This window comes from Grampus griseus, assembly GCF_964374135.1.
Source record: "Grampus griseus genome assembly, chromosome: 14".
NCBI lineage: Eukaryota > Metazoa > Chordata > Mammalia > Artiodactyla > Delphinidae > Grampus > Grampus griseus.
Genome location: NC_139008.1, coordinates 44,174,874 through 44,195,674, shown reverse-complemented (window position 1 = coordinate 44,195,674; position 20,801 = coordinate 44,174,874). Strand labels below are relative to the sequence as shown.

Sequence of the window (20,801 nt, the reverse complement as noted above, 5' to 3'; positions counted from 1 at the left end):
CAGAGTCGGCGGCTGTGTTCGTTCTGGGCACGCGGCAGGCGGGCAGGCAGTCAGGAGCGGAACCGGAGACCGTCTGTGCTCCGAGAGCCTCCGAGCCTCGGGCTCCGGCCGACGCTCCCGGGTGTGTGTAAGCCGTCGGCCGTTCGCCGGCGACCCCAGGGTACGGGCCCTCGCGTCCCAGAGGCTTCACGTCGCTACTCCGAGCCTCCGTTTGTCCTCATTTCTCCCAAACGCCCAGCGGACCCTGGGCCGATCTCTCATCCGGTGTCTTCTGGTTCAGGTTATGCAGTGTAGACAACGTCCAGAAATGAGACAGATCCTCTGCGCAGTCATCTGGAACAGCGGTCCCCAACCCTTTTGGCACCAGGGACCGGTTTCGTGGAAGACAGGTTTTTTTGGTGGTGGTGGGGTGACGGTTCAGGCAGTAACGTGAGCGATGGGGAGCTGCATATGAAGCTTTGCCCGCCGCTCACCTCTTGCTGTGCGGCCAGGTTCCTAACAGGCCGTGGACCGGTAGTGGTCCACGGCCCAGGGGTTAGGGACCCCTGATCTAGAACAACTCCTCTCTTACTGTCTCAGTCATAGCCTGTAAAGCATCTGCCTGAAGCGGCTGGAATACAGTGTGGACACGGGGAGCAGGGCCGGGGTGAGAGGGTCCAGGCAAGAAGGTCTCGGACAGCAGCCTCTTTTCAATGCTGTCAGGGGGGAAGGAAAGGGAGCATTTGAAAATAACTGTACTTACCATCCTTCAGCGTCTGTGTTTAGGGCTATAAGCGCTTCCACAGAGTGGGAGGCCTTGCCCTGATGGACCCAGTGTCACTGGTAGAAGGAGCCCGGGGCCAGGAAGCCTGGAGGCCGCGTGGCAGAAGATGGTGCTCAGCTTGCCTGGGCCTGGCTCCTCCTCGATGCAGGGCACATGCCACCCGCCCTCCCTGCCACCTATGGTGATACCTGGCACTGTGCCCACCTGACCTCCCTGGGTGTAGTCAGCACACAAGCCAGACCTTGGGGAAGTGGGTCGGCCGCTATTCACAGTGGAGCCCAAACAGGACAAAGCAGTTCTGCCATCTTTCCCGCCCTACTTTTTAACTTCTGGTTTGTACAAACGCATACAATCTCTACTTTCTGCTGCAGCTAAAAAACACGGCAGGACTCTGCTGGTTCCAGAACAGCCCTGCCCTCCTCACACACCTATGGGCTCTTCCTACCTCCAGGTGCACCCAGAAGTGGATCCTGCTGTCACTCCCCATCTCAGGAGGATTTCCAGAAGCCATCTCAGTTCCTGGAGGCTGGGCTCAGCCCCAGGTGCACACGCTGAATTTAGTCTTTCTCCAGCCTACGACTCTCCTGCCCTCCCGCACTTGGGGCCCCGACTTCCTCCTGCAAAAGGATCTCCTCCCTGCAACTTCCCCCAAACTGGTCCCAAGTCTCAGGATAATAAGAACAGAATGTGCTAGATGGTTACAGAAGGTGGGTCACTACTACCCACCCCCAGTTACTAGTATTAGTCACTTCTCACAAAACTCTGTGTGTGTGGGGGGGGTAGTATTATTACCCCCATTATACAGATGAGGAGACTGAGGCACAGGGAGGTTAGCCAACTTACCCAAGATCACACAGAGAGCAAGACAGAGCCAGGGTACAACCTCCACAGCTCAGCTCTGCGCAGACCACATGCCTCCCCAGCTACAGCAAGATAGAGCTGTCTCCTGTCAGATCAGGTAAACGTCAAAAGGGAACTAGAGAGGGTGTGATTAAATAGCATCCTAGAAATTCCATGTCTGGTTTGCATGAGTGCAAAAGTGAACACCGAGAAGTTGTGGTTTCTAAGATGCTGGGGGGACATGGGAGGACTTCTCACAAAAGCCCAGGGATCTATGGGCTTCCCTGGTGGCGCAGTGGTTGAGAGTCTGCCTGCTGATGTAGGGGACACGGGTTCATGCCCCAGTCTGGGAAGATCCCACATGCCGCGGAGCGGCTGGGCCCGTGAGCCATGGCCACTGAGCCTGCGCGTCCAGAGCCTGTGCTCCTCAACGGGAGAAGCCACAACGGTGAGAGGCCCGTGTACCGCAAAAACAAAACAAAAAAAAACATATATCCTCTTATCATGAGCATCACATTTGGATAAACTTAATCTGGCCACAAATGCTTTGAAATCAACTTTGCTTCAACACAGAATGTCAAAATAGGTGATGCGCCGCTTTTTATAGGACAATTTCATATAAAATGTAACACCACTGCAGTCTTACTTTGTCACTAACAAGGATCCTAAGTGTTTAAAAGAGCACACGAAGTATTTAGAATGTGCTAGAAGTCCAAGTAGACGTAGAAGCAGCATATGTGGAAAAGAGCAGCCAGGATTCTGTGTTCTGCCCAAGTTAGCGTTCAGTGAAAGGACTGAAAGGACTTCTTTATTTAGGGTCATAATAGCTTTAGTGATTGACCAAGTGAAGAAACTGGATATGATTATTTTAAGTTTTATCTTCAGTTCCCTTTAGAAATGCTACCTGATCAGGTTCCAAAGTAGGAAGTACATCAGGCTATTCAAAGAAGCTTTGGAAAACAAGGAAAAAAACACCAACAGCCCAATGCAAAACTAACAAAGAACAAAGACAACTCACATACGTGTACACATGGCAGAGACAAGAGAATACTATAAAAAGCAATGATAAACCAATGAATACAACAAATTGACCCGAAGTTAAACATAACCTGTGATGTTGCAGAAGTTTGCATGGGAAATGCAGTCTCAGGAGCAGTTGGAATAGATGTTTATCTCCAAGTAATGCCCTGTAGCCATCCTGAGGAAGTGGAGTGAACAACTTTCAGGTAATTATGTTAGTGAAAATTTGGAAACCATCTACTCGCCCAAAAGGAGACAACTGAATAATGTACAATATATCCATGCACATTTTAAAAAATGTTTAATGGAACTTGTAATCATTCCACAATGTATATGTTTATCAAATCATCATGTACACTTTAAAGATGGACAATTTGTCAATTATACTTAAAGCTGGAAAAATGTTGAATTGTTTGATGCAATGCTCACTATATTATAATGAATAAAGAAGGTACGCTATTTTACCCAGGAAATGATCTGATTTAAAAGCAAATCTGTAGAACCAGACCGGAAGGAACTCGCCACATCAAATTCTAAACTGCCCAGGGAGGGGCGGAGAAGCTGTGCCCCGCCCACCCGACGCTTTGGAGGGGCGGGGCTGGGGCCTCAGATTCCGAGGCACTCACCGCCCACTGGCTGTCATAATCTCAGATTGTCACAGTCAATCTTCCGATTGGTCCTGGGCCGTCGCTTGATGATGATGTCAGCCGCCTTGCGTGCGCGCCGAAGCGCGCCTTAGTGGCCGGCGGATGCACGGAGGCGGCTCTTACGTCCAGGCCTCGGGCTGGTGGTCGCACGATTTGGGTGGGTCAGCCCGGCCTTCCCTCCAACCCTCTGGGCGGCGTCGCGGCGGCAGGGCGGGCGAGGTTTTCTTGCGCGGTCTCGGCTGTGCGGTGCACTGCGAGGTCAGGTTCCGGTGGGTCAGGCCAAGCGTATTAGGGCAGCTGGGGCTCCATCAAGAGTCTGAGTTTGGGCACGTCTTCACCTGCCTTCAATTTGGGCAAAATATCCGGACTTTACACTAACTTCTCACAAGCCTAGGTGGTGATTTTTAAATGTTTTAAAACATCCATTTTTGCGAGAACTCAGGATGTTTCAAAGCAGCATCTACTTGGAGACTTCACTGGTCAGGTCAGGCACAGGTTGGCCACTCTGTGGGGGAAAAGGCCACTCCTCGAGGAGCCCACAACTTGAATACCCCTTACTTCTGGCAGCGAAAACAGAGTCCTGATTCTTAAGTGAGCTTTTAATTTAAAAAACAAGATGGGCGCACTGTATAAAAAATGAAGTCCAAGGACATGCGGCAGCAAATGCCTTGTCTCCACGTTAAAACCCTAGAACCCAATCCCTAAGGGCAGCTGTCCTTACGTTTTTGCCAATCCTTCCAGAAGGTCCGTGCAAACAGAGCAAGCCTATATGGAATCTTTAAAAAAACAAAACAAAACAAAAAAAACACAAAGCAGTTTCCTCATCTGTAAAATGAGGTTGAAAATGGTGCGAAGTACCTTGAGCAGTTCTTGGGATGTTGTTCTCGCTGCCTGTGACAACTGTTGTCAATATTCCACAAAGTGTTTGAACTTCGTTTTCTGACTACCAAAGAAACTCAGATTGTTTCATATTCGTATCACGGACAGGTCTGCCTCTTCTTTTCAAGCCCCCTTCTGAGGGACTGCGAGCCCCTGCTGTGCTGAAGTGCAGGCCTGAATGCTAGCTTTTAACGATCTTTGCTATAGAAGGCCCTGGTTCTGAAATTCTGAATAAAACCACAACAGGCTTGTGTGTTTGGGGTTGGCTGGGGGAGTGTTTGAGGGAGGGGACACCTGGGGGGAGGGGAGGGCCCAGTTGCCTTGGCTGGGTCTGCAGGAGAGGAGTGCAAGAAGAGCTGCAGCAGGCGTGCACACACACATACGTGCACACCATTCCTTAGAGAGACCGTGAAATAGCTCATCTTCAGGCTAAAGCAGGAGATTCAGGTTAAAGCCTTGTCCTTTCCCCTCCCACCTGGCCTTAGTTAGAAGGCAATGTTCACACTTCATACAAGTCACGGTAAATAAGCCGACTGACCCATCCCCTGTCACACCTACCTCTCCGAACCGGGAGGCCACAACTCAACAGTAATTGCAAGGCCGCAAGCAGGACGGTGGCAGAGGACAGGCAGGGAGTGTCTTCATGTCTGGATCCAAGTTGCATCTATATTTACTTTAGGGTGGTTTTCCCGGAGAAGTTTCAAGCCCATCTTGTGCCTCATTTCAAGGAGGAAGCAGGTGAGATGCTGATGTAAGCAGCTTTTGGCAGGAAAGAGCTCTCCGAAGGGGCACCCTTTTGTCACTTTAGCAAAGCTATATTGTCACTAACCTTAAACTAGGCGCCCCCATGTTCTACTCATCTCCTGCCCTAGCACACCTATCGAATTCTGATCACACAGTACCTTGCCTAACCTGTTGGTTCTTTCCGTAGATCAAAGAAATAAAAATGAAGAAGAATTAACAGGTGTACAGATCTATTCCCTAACTTCCCCTCAGTAATGGCATAAATAAACTGTGAGCAAGACAGCATCTAAAGAAAAGATCACGCTGGGAATCCCCTGGTGCTCCAGTGGTTAGGACTTGGCACTTTCACTGCCGGGGCCTGGGTTACATCCCTGGTCGAGGAGCTAAGATCCTGCCAGCTGCATGGTGCGGCCAAAAAATTTTTTAAAATAAAAAATAAAGATCATGAGGAGTTGACAAGCCTGCACACTGTGGGAGATGGCTACGAGTCTGATACCCTGGCTCCATGATTAACTGACATTACGTCCCCTTTTCTCTTTAAAACTTTCATGGCAGGGACTTCCCTGGTGGTGCAATGGTTAAGAATCCGCCTGCCAATACAGGGGACACGGGTTTGATCCCTGGTCCAGGAAGATCCCACATGCCGCAGAGCAACTAAGCCCATGTGCCACAACTACTGAGCCTGCGCTCTAGAGCTGGCGTGATACAACTACTGAGCCCACGTGCCACAACTACTGAAGCCCATGCACCTAGAGCCCGTGCTCCACAAAAAGAGAAGCCACTGTGATGAGAAGCCTGTGCACCGCATCGAAGAGTAGCCCCCGCTCGCTGCAACTAGAGAAAGCCCACGCACAGCAACGAAGACCCAACACAGCCAAAAAAATAAATAAAAAATAAATTAATTTAAAAAGAAGAATTTTAAAAAAAAAACAATCTTTCTTGGCGGAGCAGCATCTTTAGAGGTGGATTTCCAGGACACGAGTCTGCCTTCTCTCCAGATTGCCATCTTTCTGATCAAAACAACATTTTCCGGGGCTTCCCTGGTGGTGCAGTGGTTGAGAGTCCGCCTGCCGATGCAGGGTACACGGGTTCGTGCCCCGGTCCGGGAGGATCCCACATGCCACGGAGCGGCTGGGCCCGTGAGCCATGGCTGCTGAGCCTGTGCGTCCGGAGCCTGTGCTCCGCAACAGGCGAGGCCACAACAGTGAGAGGCCCGCGTACTGCAAAAAAAAAAAAATTTCCATTTCTACCAACACTTCCCTCTCGAGTATTGATTTTCAAGCATTGAGCATCTGGAGCTGAGTTCAGTAACACTGATGTGCTTGGGAAATCGAGGAGCAAGGTCTTTCTGGCCTCGCCTCCTGATGGGCAGGACAAAATTCTCTCCTTAGGAGATGGCAGCGGGGATCTGTGCTTCATGTCAACCTGGTCAGTTCTGAGGCCCATTCCGGCTAAGAAGGGGCATGTGTCCCCTCTGTCGCCTGGGCCTATGCCTAGGCCCCGGCCACACTCATTTCCGGTTCCCAGCCACCTGTCTCCGGACCAGCATTCCTCTTTATCTCTGTACCAGTACAGTAGGGACCAAGCACCATGGCTATTCAAGTTGAAATTAACTAGAATAAAGTATAAACCCAGTGCCCCAGTCACACGAGCCACACTTCAAGTGGCTGGGGGACATGTCCGCTCACCAGGCCCAGTGGGACAGCCTGATGCCCTCCTGCTCCCAGCACTAATGGGCCCACCCCACTCCGCTCCTCGCCTATTTCTAGAAGCCACCATACTGTTTAGAGTTTACTAGTCTGTGGCAGAAATTGGGCTGAGGGTAGGGTAACCAGCTAGTTCCGGTTTTCCTGGGACTTTCTTGATCATAGCATTGACGGCCTCATCTGGGAAGCCCCAGTCCTGGGCAAACCAGGGTGCTCGGTCCACCCACAGAGTAAGTGATGTCTGACCGAGCTCTCAGTGGGATGGGGTCAGAGGGCAGTTCATGCCCTTCGGTGGGGACACCCTGATGACACGTGCTCACTTGTAGATAAGACAGTCCTGCATTAACCTAAATACCCCCGAAGCCTCAAGTGTTAGAAGGCTCTGCGCCTGGACCCCCTCAGCCGGGCTGGAGCCCCTCTGGCCCCCTGTGCCCACCTCCATCACCCCTGAGTTTCTCAGTCATTAGCCTTTGGAAGGGAGCATTCTGTAAGAGGAGTTGGCTGTCACTGAACCTGGGATCTTTTCTCTCCTGGGGCACTTGAGTGGGTTTTCTGAGGCCCCCAACACTGCTGAGATCTGGCCTTGGAGGATGGACCTCCTGCTCTGGGGGGGTTCTTGCTCCCCTAGCAACTCTATGAACCCTGAGGACCATGTCCACCTTCCTCTTAGCCTCTCCCAGGGGCCCAATCACCCAGCGCCTGAGACAATCCCCAGGCAGGGCTCCGGGCTCAGGCCTGCATCTCAGCCAGGGAAACTGACCAGGGCTTGCCCTTAAGTACAAGCTGCCCCCCGTACAGCAGCCTCTGTCCTGCCTCCTGCCCTGTTCCTGTCCCACCAGCTCTCCGTCCAATCCCCAGGGTCAGGGCCCTTTGCTCTATCAGAGGGGAGTGAGATCTTTCTCAACACAGCAGCAATGTCCACCTTGCCCAGCCATCCCCAGCGGACGCCACAGCCCCAGGGTAGAGGTCCCTGCTATCTGTGCAGCCTACACATCAAATTCCCCCATTCCTAATCCTAACCCACACCCCTAGCCCAACCTTTTGTCACAGATTTACCCAGGGAAGCCATGTGTCCACAAGATCTCATCTATTAATCAAAGGATGATGGAAACTTCTAGTTTTCTTCTCTTTCTTTACTTTGGAGAAATGCAGTTAGGGTTGGTCCTCAGGGTCAATAAAACCAGCATCCAATTCTGATGCCCCCCAGCCCCACCTCAGTACTTCTTCCTCTTAAAAGCAGTTCTCCTCCTCCTCTTTGTAAGGGAGTAGTCAGTGTAGCTGCTTCACTTACAAGCAATTATTAGCTAACTCCAGGTATCTCACCTGTTCTCATCCATGTGACTCCCAGCGCAGGTGCGAAGGGAGGGCCCAGCACCTCTTTAGGGGATTCTAATGTGCTCTAAAGTGTCTTAATGGACAGCTAGGTTGTTTTTGTAAAATGCCAACGCCAGCCCCACCCTCAGATATTCACAAGTATTTGGTCCGGGATGCGCAGCCTGGTGATTTTTCAAAGTGTCCCAACGGATTCCTGTGTGCGCAGGCTGTGAGCCCGGCTCCCGTACACCTGTGTGCACACCTGTGCCTGGGGCAGGTGCTCGACCCTGGACCTCAGCCTCTGCAGTGCCTTCTGCTGAGCTTGTTGCCTTTAACCCTCCTTCTCTTGCTCCCCCTCCCCCAAAACCTACCAAACACATCAGGCGAGGGGAAAAGAAGCAACGTTCATATCATCATTTTATTCGTCAGAATTTCCAGAGACCGGGTCTCTACCGGGCAAGTAGAAAAATAGAGAATTTTACTACTTTGAAAAGGCAGCTATGACAAACAAGTGTACGCCGAGAAAAGCGCCCCTGGGACTCGAGGGAGCGCAGGGTTCAGTCTGGGGGTGTCTCCCCACGCCACTAGCAGGCCCAGTCCTGGAACCGGAAGCAGTCACTGGCAATCTTCCACACCGTGTTGCTGGGCGAGGCCTGGGCTGTCAGGATGAAGTTCTGGTTGAAGTCCCGCTGTTTGTTGCCCTCAAACTTCACTGTCCCACAGATCACCACGAGGACCGTGGTCTGGCTCGGGGTGGCTTCATCGTGAACGGGCTGGCAGTCTACCACGTTGATTTGGAACTCACTGGAAGGCAGCATCTCAAAAAACTCACTCAAGGACTCTTGTCCCGAAACGGCGTTGCCGTTCCACACCAAGGTGGCCGTGCCCATGTACAGGCGGGACAGCAGCCGCCGCCTCTTGTCCATGGTGGTGTAGTACACGTTCACGAACTCCTCAGCGGCACGGCAGGCCTGGTCCACATAGGTCTTGAAGTCCACGGACGCCATCTCTGGCCCCGCTGAGGAAGGTCTCCACCCAGGTGCTTCCTGTACCTGGGGGAGCCGGGCTGTGGGGCAGGAAGGTGAAAGAGACCCTGTGTGAATGCCATTGCCCATCCTGCCGGACAAATGAATATCCTCCTCCTCTGGTGGTGGCAGAACAGCTACACATGGTGGAGAGATGATTCTAGGCGCACACTGGTGCTGACAGCTGGTCTGACTAGGCCTCAGTTCACTCACTTTAAACGGGACCATCCCCAGCTGTGCATAACTGCAGTGTTGGATGAAAAGAAGCCGTGTACACCACGTGCTTAGTTAAAAAGCCTGAGACCCACATGGTCCGCAGTGGTAGCTATTACTATGAATTTTAACGGTTTCGTTTTATAAGCTGTAGTACAACTGATAGTGGAAGGCCGCTTTTTTCTGGAAGCATGGAACAGCTGTGACTGCCCTAGAGAAGCGGGTAAAGGGACTTTCCTGGCGGTCCAGTGGTAAGGGTTCCAAGCTTCCAATGCAGGGGGCACGGGTTCAATCCCTGGTCGGGGAACTAAAATCCCACATGCCGCGTGGTGCAGCCAAAAAAAAATTAGAGAAGCGGGTAAAGACGCTGCACCCTGGGGAAGGGAACAGTGGCCCTCAGCTCACCCACAGGGTCTGTGAAGGAGGAGGCAGGTTTCCTAAGAGGGTAAGAGAGCAAATGCCATGAGGACAGGACGGGACCAACATGGTGGCCACAGTCCTCATGACGGGCTCTGAGAAGCTAAGCTGGTGCTGACTGGAATGAGAAGCTAAGCTGGTGCCAAGCTCCTGGGAGCACAGGGGAGCCCCGTGAGCCGAGGAAAGACAGGCCAGGTGGAAGAAATTCTACGGGGTGCGGGGTGGTGGCAGCAAGTTAGAATTTCAACTGTAGGCGAAATGTCACATTTCCTTAAAGAAAGGTCCAAAAGCACAAAGAAAAATTATTATTACCTTTTTTCAGGGTATGGTACAACTATTATAGCTGTATTCTTTTTTGCACGATTAAAATATTTCACTAAACAAAAATCCAACAGAGGACAACATTACTAAAACAGTGGATGGGTTTAGATTTACAAACTTAAATACTGAATATTTTTTTAAATTTCAACAACCTTAAAAAAAAAAATCATCTTATGAAAGAGATAAAAGATCCCAGGCAGGGTTGGGAAGGAGTCAGGCACTCTTAAGGGAGGAGGAAGGTGTAGGCCTGAGCCTCCAGGAGAGAACTAGCCAGGCTGGGCGGGAGCTCCCACCTAGAAAGCAGCGTTGGGTGCCGAGCGCTGATGCGGGGTCCTGTCACCCCCTCGGGGACCTCAAGTCCAGCCTCCCAAACACTCACTCCAAGCTCCTATTTCCTAGTGTTTTACATTCGTACACCACGTCCTTTAATGGTCACTGAGAACGGATGAGGGTGTTACTATAACAACTTCGCTAATGAGAAAAGAAAACTTACGTGTGGATGGAGGTCACACCCCTGATTTGTCACTACAAGAACTTGTTGCCGGTACGACGCGGTCCTCTCACTGGCTCCTGCCCTTCTGGGGTCCAGTCTGGGGCTCAAGGTTCCGGGATAGCCAGTTTGTCATTTCCCGCTGTGGGCCCGTCTCCCTCGCTGGACTCCCCATCAACCGGCGTCCACGCGATTCCCCAGCACCTCGGGCCTCCGCCTCCCGAACGCAGCTCAACCGGCTGCCCGCCCGGGCGTCCGCAGGGAGGGAGGTTGTTCCTGCGGGGTTGCGACCGGCCCAAGACCCGCTGCGGGACCAGCCGGCATCCCCACCACGCGGGGGCCACCTACCTGCGCTGGGGGGTACCGACCTACGCGGGGGTCACCTACTTAAGCAGGGGGCACTTACCTGCACGGGGTCACCTACCTGAGCAAAGATCACCTACCTGCGCTGGGAGGGGATCACTTAACCGAGTCGGGGGCACCTACCTGCGGGGGTCACCTACCTAAGCGGGGGTCAGCCATATGCGCGGGGGTCACCTACTTGAGCAGGGGGCACTCACCTGCACGGGGTTACCTACCTGCCCGAAGGGCACCTACCTGCGCTGGGTGGGGGTCACCTACCTGAGTGGGGGGCACCGACCTGCGTGGGGCACCTACCTGCGCGGGAGTGACAGCGGGGCGGCGGCCCTAGTCAGCACCGGACAGCGTGGGCCTCAGTCAGCCGAGTAGGCGTGGGCGAAACGACCCGGGTCGGCGTGGGCGGCTCCGGTCACGCGGACCGCGGCACAACGGACTTTTGGGTCGGGCCCGCCGAGGCTCCGCGCTCCTCGGCTGCTCGCCCGAAGCGGCCCAGGAAGAGCCGCCTCCAACGAACCCCTTCCTCCCAGCAACCGCCTGGTCCGGTCGCCGCCTCCGCAGGTTCCCGCGCGCGGTCCCCCAGTCCGCGCAGACGCGAATGCCCGGCCTCCGCCCCGCCCCGTGACGGGCAGCTGTGCCAGCCAGTGGGACGGCGGACCGCAGGCTAGCCCCGCCCATGTGTGGCAGAGGCGAGGCGGCTTCCGGGAGAGACGCTTTCCCAGAAGACCACGGCAAATCCACGCTCGAGTCTTCATTGGTCAACCTGGATCACAGACTCCGGCCCGACGTTAGGTGGGGCCTCTGATTGGACGAAGCTTCGCAAGTCCCGTCCCCGACGCTCGGGGCGGGGCTGTCTCGCGGCTGCGCGAAAGCTGCCGGGCATGAGAAGTTTATTGATGCCGCCGCGTTTTCAGGGTGTGTGCGTTCACCCCAACTAGGCTACGCTAGGGCGTATCTTTGTCTGCTTTCCTAAGGGAAAGCTTGCTCTCAGTGTTCAGGACAAGTTTAGAAACTGGGTGGGCTCTTCCATATAGGCGACCCCTCCGCCCCCAATGAAAAGTGTGGATTATAAACAAATAAGTTGCAGGCTAAGTAGAAAGGTGAATTGAACTCGCATCTTTGGAGACGTATTCACACTTTACAAAGCCCGAGCCAGTGAAATTGGAGTTTAATGTACAAAACTCCGAATCTGTAGAATGAAAATGAGAGTTGACCTGCATGTCCACTGGGTTGGATGTCGCACTGCTTTTAAGTTTCCTTATGTTTCCCATGTCAGCCCTTGTCATTTCGTTCTCATAGCTTCGGGGGATGTATCATTATTCCTGATTTTATAGACGAGGAGGCCGAGAGACAGAAATTAGATGACAGCCTGGAGTCACAGAGCCACTTCAGTCCTAGAAAAGCTGGTTAGGAGGACATTAATCCAGCGCTAAGTTCTGGTGAAAACACAAGGCTTTAAGCCTGAGAGGCAGCAGAGCCAGCAGCGGGAGGATGGGAGGGCAGGAAGCTTTCAGATTTGTGTCTCCAGCATCTAAATTGTGCCTGACCCACAGCAAGGGCGCGATAAGTACTGTTTGAATGAACAGACAGGGCTGGGTTCAATTCATTGCTCCACAACATTCTAGTTGTGATGACTCCTCTCTAACATTTAATCCATTGCTCTCGGAAGCAAGCCTGTTTTTTACTCCCCCTATGGTTCTGGAGTTTGGGAGGTTAGAGACACCGCTGGCTCCAAGGGCACAATTCTGGAGTGGTGGGATGCCTGGTTAGGGCCACTGAGCCTAGAGGAGTTTGCCAGGGGATTTTGGAAAAGATGATGTTTGTCTTTCTCCTGGACATGTGATGTGTGCTGCTGCAGCCATCTTGCCACGCTGAGGGGGGCGCCCTTGTACCATGAGGCAGACCGGAGAGATGGGGAGAAATCAAGAGTTTGATGACTGTTGGGAACCAAATCAACTCTGAAGTTTAGACTTTCTAATTTTAAGAGCCAGTAAATTCCCTTTATTTTTTAATACTATTAAAAATTGGGCATAAACAAACGTATTTGTAAGTTAATTAGTGTACTAGCAGAGTGATTGTGCAAGTGAGTTAACCTACCTGAGGCTCAGTGCCTCACCTGTAGAAGAGGGATAGTAATGCCATCATTTCCTCCGGTTGATGTGAGGAGCTAATGGAGGAGGCTGTGGTCAGCCCTTAGCCCAGGGCCGAGCACAAAGCAAGCATCCAGGAAACGGTGGTGTATTTTGACATTTTGCATCGACAGCAGCTTCCTTATTTGCCAACAATCCTTCCAACACCTGGCTTTTAAACTTGGGACAAGTGTACTGACAAATTGGTAGGATTTGTCACCAAACCACATGGGCGCCTTCTGGAAGATGAGCCTGGTTTGAGCAGCTGTGGAACCAATGGCCCATTTGCCTCGTGGAGTCTCTCCAGGGAGGAAGGACACCGCTGGTCAGACACGCTGAGCTGCTGGCAGCTCTGAAGACAGGCTGGGATCTTTGGGTCTGTAAACACAGGGCCGAGCTTTCCGAGTTGTCAGCGTAGTTCTCTGGTGCAGCATCTGATGACGTTTGTTTGCTGCGAGAGGCTGTGTGACTTGGAGCTGATCTCCGGGGGTCTACGGTGATGGCTGGGCAGTTGTCCCTCCAACACGTTGCCTCCAAAACAATCATGTGTTGTTTTTTCCCCTGCCCTAGAGGAATCATCTGAGCTGCTGCTGGACCAGGGTGAGCTGGGGCTGCATGTCTGGAAGGTCACTTGGGACGAGACTTTTAGGGAGATTCTGGGAAGGCAGGGAGAATGGAGGCTCGTTAGCTTAGAAGCTGAGCTGTGGCCGGAGCCCAGAGGGGAGATGTGAGCAAGAGAGAGGGAGGGACGGAGAAGGGCAGCTGGAGTGAGGTACGTGTGCACACACCTACACACTCACACACACACACACACACACACACTCACACACGCACGTACACACACCCCAGAGAGGAAGCAGCTGAGCTTCCCCAGTAGCCAGCAGCGGGGCAGGGGGCTGCCTTGGAAATAGACCCTCCAGTCCTGGTCGGGCTGCCAGTGCTGGTGTGGCTCAGGGCAGAAATGGGCCTCCCTGCCAAGCCCTGCCCCGATGGATCTCAGATTCCAGAGCAAATAACTGGGCGTCGCCTGGTTATGCACCGAGGCTCCCGTGGTCAGTTGTGCAGCACCCTCGGAGCCCCTCTGAGGCCCTGTCCTGAGGCCCCAGGAGAGCCTCCAGCCCAGGATCTCCCTTTTTAACTTACACCTGTATGACCTGGGTGGGCCACTTGCTGTTAAAGGGACCCTGAAGACCCCACCAGGTCTTCCACTGGGACACGGCCTCGAGGAACTGCTCGCACGGCTCCCTCCTCATCTCTAAAATCAAGCCCTGAGAGGGAGGTTTGTTCATCTGCAGCCAGAGCCAGGGTCCCGGGGGCTGGAACACCCCTCCCCGCTTTGAGACTAGCACGTTCTCGTGGGAGCAGGGGAGGTGGGAGCCACAGCAATGTGGACGGTGTGGGTGGGGTGCGCCGGCTCTGGAGCAGTGACCAGAACAAGGAGAGGCAGTGGACGATATGATCCCAAGGGTCTGCGTTCCCAGCAGGGAAAGTGTCACCAGGGGGACCAGACAGAGTCCTGTGAGCACAGCTCCTTCCAGCAGCACCACCCACATTTGCCCTGTGAGCTTTCCCACCCTGCTTCAGTGTTTCCCACTTGGCTGATAGATCATAGCCGGGCTGGCCCGAGCCTCGTTTCTCTTAAGGGTGACGTGGCCCCTGTCTGCTCCAGTCGGTGCCTCGCTGACGGAACTCTCAGGGCCATCTGATTTCTCTGCTTCTCGGCAGCATCCCTGAATGTTGCGTATGAATTGCTGGTGTGGCGCAGATCCAGAGCAGGGATCCAGTGCGAATTGTAGATTTGGGAGGTGTGGGAGCACCGCTGGGGAAGCGGGCCACTGAGACAGGGCGGGTGTGATACTGTGATTTACAATAAAAGGTACAGATTTGGTCTTCATCCCCTTCCTGGCATAGAACTCCGAAAACCCTTGGAATTTCCTCAGTGATAAGAGGAATAAAGTTGTCTTTTGTTGTGTTAATGAGGTGACTTTGGGGACCACACCTAAGGGTGGGGCTTGTTTGCAGAAGAACCCACCTGGTGATGAGAGGATTAAAGGGTAGAACTTTCAGACCCATGCCTGGATCTCTGAGGAGGTGAGGGGCTTGGAGGTTGAGTTCAATCACCAATGACCAAAGATTAACCAATTGTACCTGTGTAATGAAGCCTCCATAAAAACCCAAAAGGTAACGCATGTACGTGGAACCTAGAAAAATGGTACAGATGAACCGGTTTGCAAGGCAGAAATAGAGACACAGATGTAGAGAACAAACGTATGGACACCAAGTGGGGAAAGGCGGAGTGGTGGTGGTGGGATGAATTGGGAGATTGGGATTGACATATATACACTAATATGTATAAAATAGATAACTAACAAGAAGCTACTGTGTAAAAATAAATTAATTTTTAAAAAGAAAAACAACCCAAAAGGACGGGGTTCTGAGAGCTTCTGGGTTGCAGAACACCCAGAAGGAGGAGGCTGGGAGGGTGATGAGCCTGGAGGGGGCATAGAAGCTCCACGCCCTTTCTCCACACCCTGCCCTGTGCATCTCTTCCATCTCACTGTTCCTGAGTTACAACCTTTTATAACAAACCCGTGATCTAGTAAGTAAAGTGCTCCCCTGAATTCTGTGAGCCGCTCCAGTGAATCTAACCTGAGGAGGGGGTCATGGGAACATCTGATCTCCAGCCAGTTGGCTAGAAGCCCAGGTGACGACCTGGACTTGTGACCTGGACCTGGCATCTGAAGTGGGGGGATCTTGTGGGACTGAGCCCTCAGCCTGGGGGATCCGACACCATCTCCAGGTAGATAGAATTGTGTTGAACTGTCGGACGCCAGTTGTGAAGACCCCCACTTCAGTGAACCTCAGGGATGATAATGCTGACCTTTTCTGACCCTTGTGACCTCAATCAACTAAAGCTTGGAGTCTTTCCACCTTTGCCCTAATTCTATGCTAAGATCTCCTGCCCAAGCCCCTCATGAACATGCATATACCCTTAGCTTAACACTTCCCCAGTCTTGCTGCTGGGAAGACACTCCTTTGGGAAAGATCTTCCATGTTCTCTTTACTTCCTGCAAGTAATACATCCCCCTATCTCCCGCTCTTTGGCTTGGTTGTGTCTTTTGGCCTGATACCCACCAAGAGGTGGACCCAGTTTTTCAGGTAACAATCCCACCTGGAGGCCAGAGAGGGGGATAGAGCTGAGGTGTCTGCACCCAACTCCTGAGGGTCAAGGGCTGAGGGGAGGGCGTCATTTCCTGGTACCATGGCCCAAGGCAGGCGTTGTAAGGGGTGGGGACCCCATGCCCAGTGTCCTTCACAGGCCACCCCTTGTGGGCACGGGGTGGACCTGTGAGGTGACTGGTGCCAGTGTTACCGCCCCCAGACACCCAGCCGAGTGCGCTGTGTCCCTCCTTAAGCCATGGCTGCTCCGAGCTGACCACCCTGGGAAGAGCAGAGTGTTTCCTGGTCCCTGCATTCAGTGAGCTGACCGTCAGCGTGAGGTCCTCAGGGAGAGGTGGCCTCATAAAACTGCCTGTCCCCTGGGGCCCCACTTCACACCCACACCCACAGCATGGCCCAGAGTCCGTGGAGACGTGTGTCTAGAGAGGCAGCGCTCCACCTGGAGAGGCCGAGGTGTCCAGGGAAGACGGGACCAATGCCGAGGAAATGAATAAGGAACCAGAGTCTTAGAACTTTCCTCCCCCCGGCAGCCTGGGGAAGCTGCGTAGGGCCGACAGTAGGGGTCTCCATGCTCTCCTTCCTGGATGAGGGTCCTCTGGCCACAGACTCCGGCCTCACCCAGGGCGGAGCAGGACACCCCGGGGGTCAACACCCCAGAGCTGCCCTCAACAGTGACAGATGGAGGCTGGAGGATAGATAGCCCAGCTCCTGAGCCCCGGCAAGGACATCTCTGAGGATGCCCACACCGTCCCCCATTGCCCTTGGAGCCGGGCTGCCCTCAGCCTTCCCACGCCCAGCACGTGCGTCCTGTGGCCACCTCCCCATTGCCCCACTCGCACGGGAATGATTGTTGGGGTCACTGCTGGGGGAACCCAGCCTCAGCAGTGAGAGAGAAGACAAGACTGTCTCAACATAAGATGTCCTGGGGAGTCTCCAGGGGGTCCTCCGGGCACCTTGCCGGGTCAGTACCTTGGCTACCAGGTATGTTGCATAAACGGCAATAAACAGAAATAAACCCAAACATACCTAACAGACCACAAGCATCAGGACCCTCTGGAGGCCTTGTTAACTCACAAAGGCTGGAGCCTTTGCCTCGGTTTCTGCCTCAGGAGGACATAGTGAGGCCTGGGGTTGCATTTCTAACTAAGTCCCAGGGCTCGCTGGAGCCGCCAGTGCTGGTCCAGGACCACAGGGAGAACCAGAGGACAGTGCCCAGGGATGGAGCTCCGAGGGGCTGCAGGGTGAAGGCTGGGAGAAAAGCCCCTTGAAGCAGAGGCTTCCTAGATTCTGCTGATGGAAGTAACCCCGCAGCCCAGCCCTGGGGTCCTCGTGATTTTAGCATCTTAAATCGGGCATTACTTTCCATTCCTCTGGCAGTCAGCTCAGACCTGACTACGTGCGTGGTTTCCCCACCTTTGACGCTGTCTGAACTTTCCTGCCCTTGGATTCTGAGCTGCTATTCAAGCAATGGCCACGAGAGTGTGGTCCAGACTTTGGAAAGAGCTTCTGCACGCACGTCTGCTCAGCTCAGCTGCTCCAGGGCTGCGAGGACAAAGCAGCTCTGTTTTTCCCAGATCAAACCCGGGAAAATGTGGCAAAGCCCAAGACTATCTCTTGTGGCTTGGCAGTGGGTGTGCTGAGGGGCTTTGGGTTTTTCTTTACGGGGAAGAAGTGTTGGGAGCCTTTGGGAAAGCGGATGCCCTGTGCGCTCCTGGAGCTGCAGAGCCGGTCCCATGAGGTGAGATCAAGCAAATGGTCCACCAGGGCTGGGGTCCGCTGCCTCCGGGAGAAGGAGGAAAAGGTGTCCCCAAGGGAGAGGGCCTGATGGTAGACAGTGGCCGGCACACTGGGCCACAGCTTATTGTCACCGGCACAAGCCCTGTGCCAGAGATCTTCCCACAGCCCGGGATTCTCTCTGTTCTTGTCAGTTTTTCTTGAAACCTGTGCTCGTTGCTTAGGAACGAACCTTGCAATTTGGAAGTCAGATCAGATGATGCTTTACTTTAAAGAGCTGTGCAGAAGGATTGCAAACTTATCATCACTCACTGTCAGGGTCATGACTGGCAGCAGCTCCCAAATTGCAGAGATTTTGTGCGGGGGAGGTGGGAGGGGTAGAGCGGGGAGGCAAACCGATGCTCCTTACCGAAAACTGTTTTTCAAGGTTCTGAGTGAGAAGCTGTTTTTACTGTCCCAAAGAATAACTACTTCCATCTGTGTACGGCTTTATCCAGAAAGCTCCACAACAATTCTATGAGGGAGGTTTCACGATTATTTCCATGTCATAGAGGAGGAAACGCAGGCTGGGAGGGTGAGGTACCAGTCAGCTTGGCCGCTGTAACAAAGTACCGTGGACTGGATGGACTTAAACAACAGAAATCTATTTCTCCCACTGTGGAGGGATGGCTGACACCACTTAAGAGCTACTCTCTTAGCAACTTTCAAGGGCACAGCACAGTATTAACCACAGTTGCCACACTGTACATTAGATCCCCAGAACTTATCCAACTTATAACTGGAAACTGGTGCCCTAGACCAGCATCTCCCCATCCCTGCCCCACCTCCAACCTCTGGTTCATCATCATTCACTCTGTTTCAGTGAGTTTGGCTTTTTATTTATTTATTTTTCTTTAAAAAGTCTTTGAATTCTTTTGTTTTCTTTATTTTTTAATTAATGTTTATTGGAGTAGAGTTGCTTTACAATGTTGTGTTAGTTTCTGCTGTACAGCAAAGTGAATCAGTTATCCATATACACACATCCACTCTTTTTTAGATTCTATTCCCACAAAGGTGAGTTTGGCTTTTTGAAATCCCATATATAAGTGGCATTATATGGTATTGGTCTTTGCCCGACAGCGTAATGCTCTCAGGGTTCAGCCATGTTGTGGAAAACGGCAGGATATCCTTCTTTTTTTATGGTTGAATAATATATGAATATTATTTACATTTAAATAAATTTATAATTTATATAAAATATAAAGCACCTCCTTTGGTTCCATCCTCCCCCTTGTTGTTAGCTTACGAGTCGTGCGTTTAGAGGAATGGGGCAGTCGAAGGAGAGGAGAGGATGGGAGTGGAGTGAGTTCAGATACAAGCAGTTTGCAGAACAAGCCCACTGTGAGTGGCCCCTGCCAGGAGCCCGTGCGATGGGCTTTCGAGGCTTCCCAGGGAGGCTCGGGCAGGTGATGTGAGCGGGTTTTCACGCTGGGCTCGGAACACAAGCAGAAACACTGTAGGGACGTCACGGGCCGTCCAGAGACACCGTTCGGGTGGGGTGCAGGGACAGACATGCAGGTTTGCTCTAGGTCATCATTTGCAGGCAGGGCCTGGCCCCCGACAGCCTGCTCTGCTCCAGACCTGCCCCAGGCCTGTCCGGCATCCAGCGAGCACAGCGAGGTCTGGGGACCCGAGGACACTCGCAAAGTATTTGGGGAAGGTCAGTCGAGAGGGTGGGGCCCGAGCTCCTGGTAAGGCTAGGAGAGGAGCGTGCCTCCAACCTCGTTATATGATAAGCATGGAACATTTTCCTTGGGGAAAACAACGCCCGCAATGTGGCTTTGCCTTGGGAAGAGTGGAAATGCAGAAGGAGCTGGAGAAGCCCAGCCCCAGTTCTGATTCTTTGTCTGTTGACTCCTCCTTCCTTCAACTGTCAAGTCTACTTCCTGAGCACTTTTGAGGGGTGAGTGGAAGAAAGCAGGCAGGTGCACAGACAGGTAGGGCCTTGGTTTCCCCATCTGGGTGGCACCTGATGCTGCCTGGGTGGCCTTTTCGCCGCCAGTGGACACCCATCCAGGTGCTGGGGCTACGGTCAGCTTCCTGGTGTGTGACCTGGGCCGTCACATAGGGCCCTGTGCTCAGAAGGGCCCCGAGCTTGGTTCCATGCTTTGCGGTTGTGTCTTGGAATCTTAACAACTTCTGAGCAGGGGACCCCGGGTTTTCAGCCTGCACTGGACCCAGCAGATCACGTAACCATTCTGCCTGGGGCTTTGGTTTTTCTACCAGTGGAGGAAGAGGGGATTGGATTGGGCCTGGGGCCCTGAGAGAGAAGGGCATGGCATCTGAACTCAGCGCCGTGGATGGGCTTGAGCAAAGCCAGAGGCCAGGGATGCTCCTCAAGGGAGGAAACTGTACGGACTGTGGGCAAAGGCCCAGCTGCTTCGGGGGCCAAGTGACCACATGTGGGATAGGGTTGGAGAGAGGGGCCCCTGACAGCACGGGCGCCCAGGGCTGCTCTGGCATCCAAATAGTGTGGGAGGCCTGGGGTGGACTGCGGGTGCTGGCCAGGGCTCTTCCCGAGTGGCACGTGGTTTGTGAACAGCAGAAGGAGACCAGGAATAGCCCCAGAGGGGACGAGGGGCATAGTGGGCAGATCCTGTGCCCCACGGCCTGTGGGCCACGTGGGGCTGTCTGCTGGCACATTGGTACTTTGGTACCCTGAGAGCTTTGAAGCCCAGAGACTTTGGGGACAGGTTAAGGGAGTCTGGGCCTGCTGGCTCGTGATCGCTGGGGGACTCAGAGCCTCAGTGTCGAGATCATTAGGCAGGAGTCGGGCTTTGTAAATGCTCAGGAAAAAGGAGCTGCCATGACGACTGCTCTGCAAAACCTGGCCGTGATCCTACAAAGGTGACATCAGAGCTCGGAGAGCCTGGATTCTCTGCAGCCAAATAGGACGTAAGACAGGACCTTCAGAGTCGTCAGGAAGAGCTGCTCCCTTACATGGAGGGAACTGGGGCCCAGTGTCATTCCCGGGCATCCGGAC

General features: G+C 53.3%; 1 protein-coding gene across 2 annotated transcripts; it reads right to left on the bottom strand.

Moving 5' to 3' along the window:
- Nucleotides 1–8,318: 8,318 nt before the first annotated feature.
- Nucleotides 8,319–11,315, bottom strand: NXT1 (nuclear transport factor 2 like export factor 1). Of its 2 annotated transcripts, XM_082670427.1 has the most exons (3): nt 11,037–11,315; nt 10,383–10,655; nt 8,319–8,979 (listed from the first exon to the last, which is right to left on the bottom strand). In XM_082670427.1, exon 3 carries the CDS (start codon nt 8,918–8,920, stop codon nt 8,498–8,500), a length of 423 nt encoding a protein of 140 aa, XP_082526553.1. In that variant the 5' UTR covers nt 8,921–8,979; nt 10,383–10,655; nt 11,037–11,315; the 3' UTR covers nt 8,319–8,497. The 2 variants fall into 2 exon arrangements, with proteins under 2 accessions (XP_082526553.1, XP_082526554.1); XM_082670428.1 differs by lacking the exon at nt 10,383–10,655.
- Nucleotides 11,316–20,801: the final 9,486 nt, after the last annotated feature.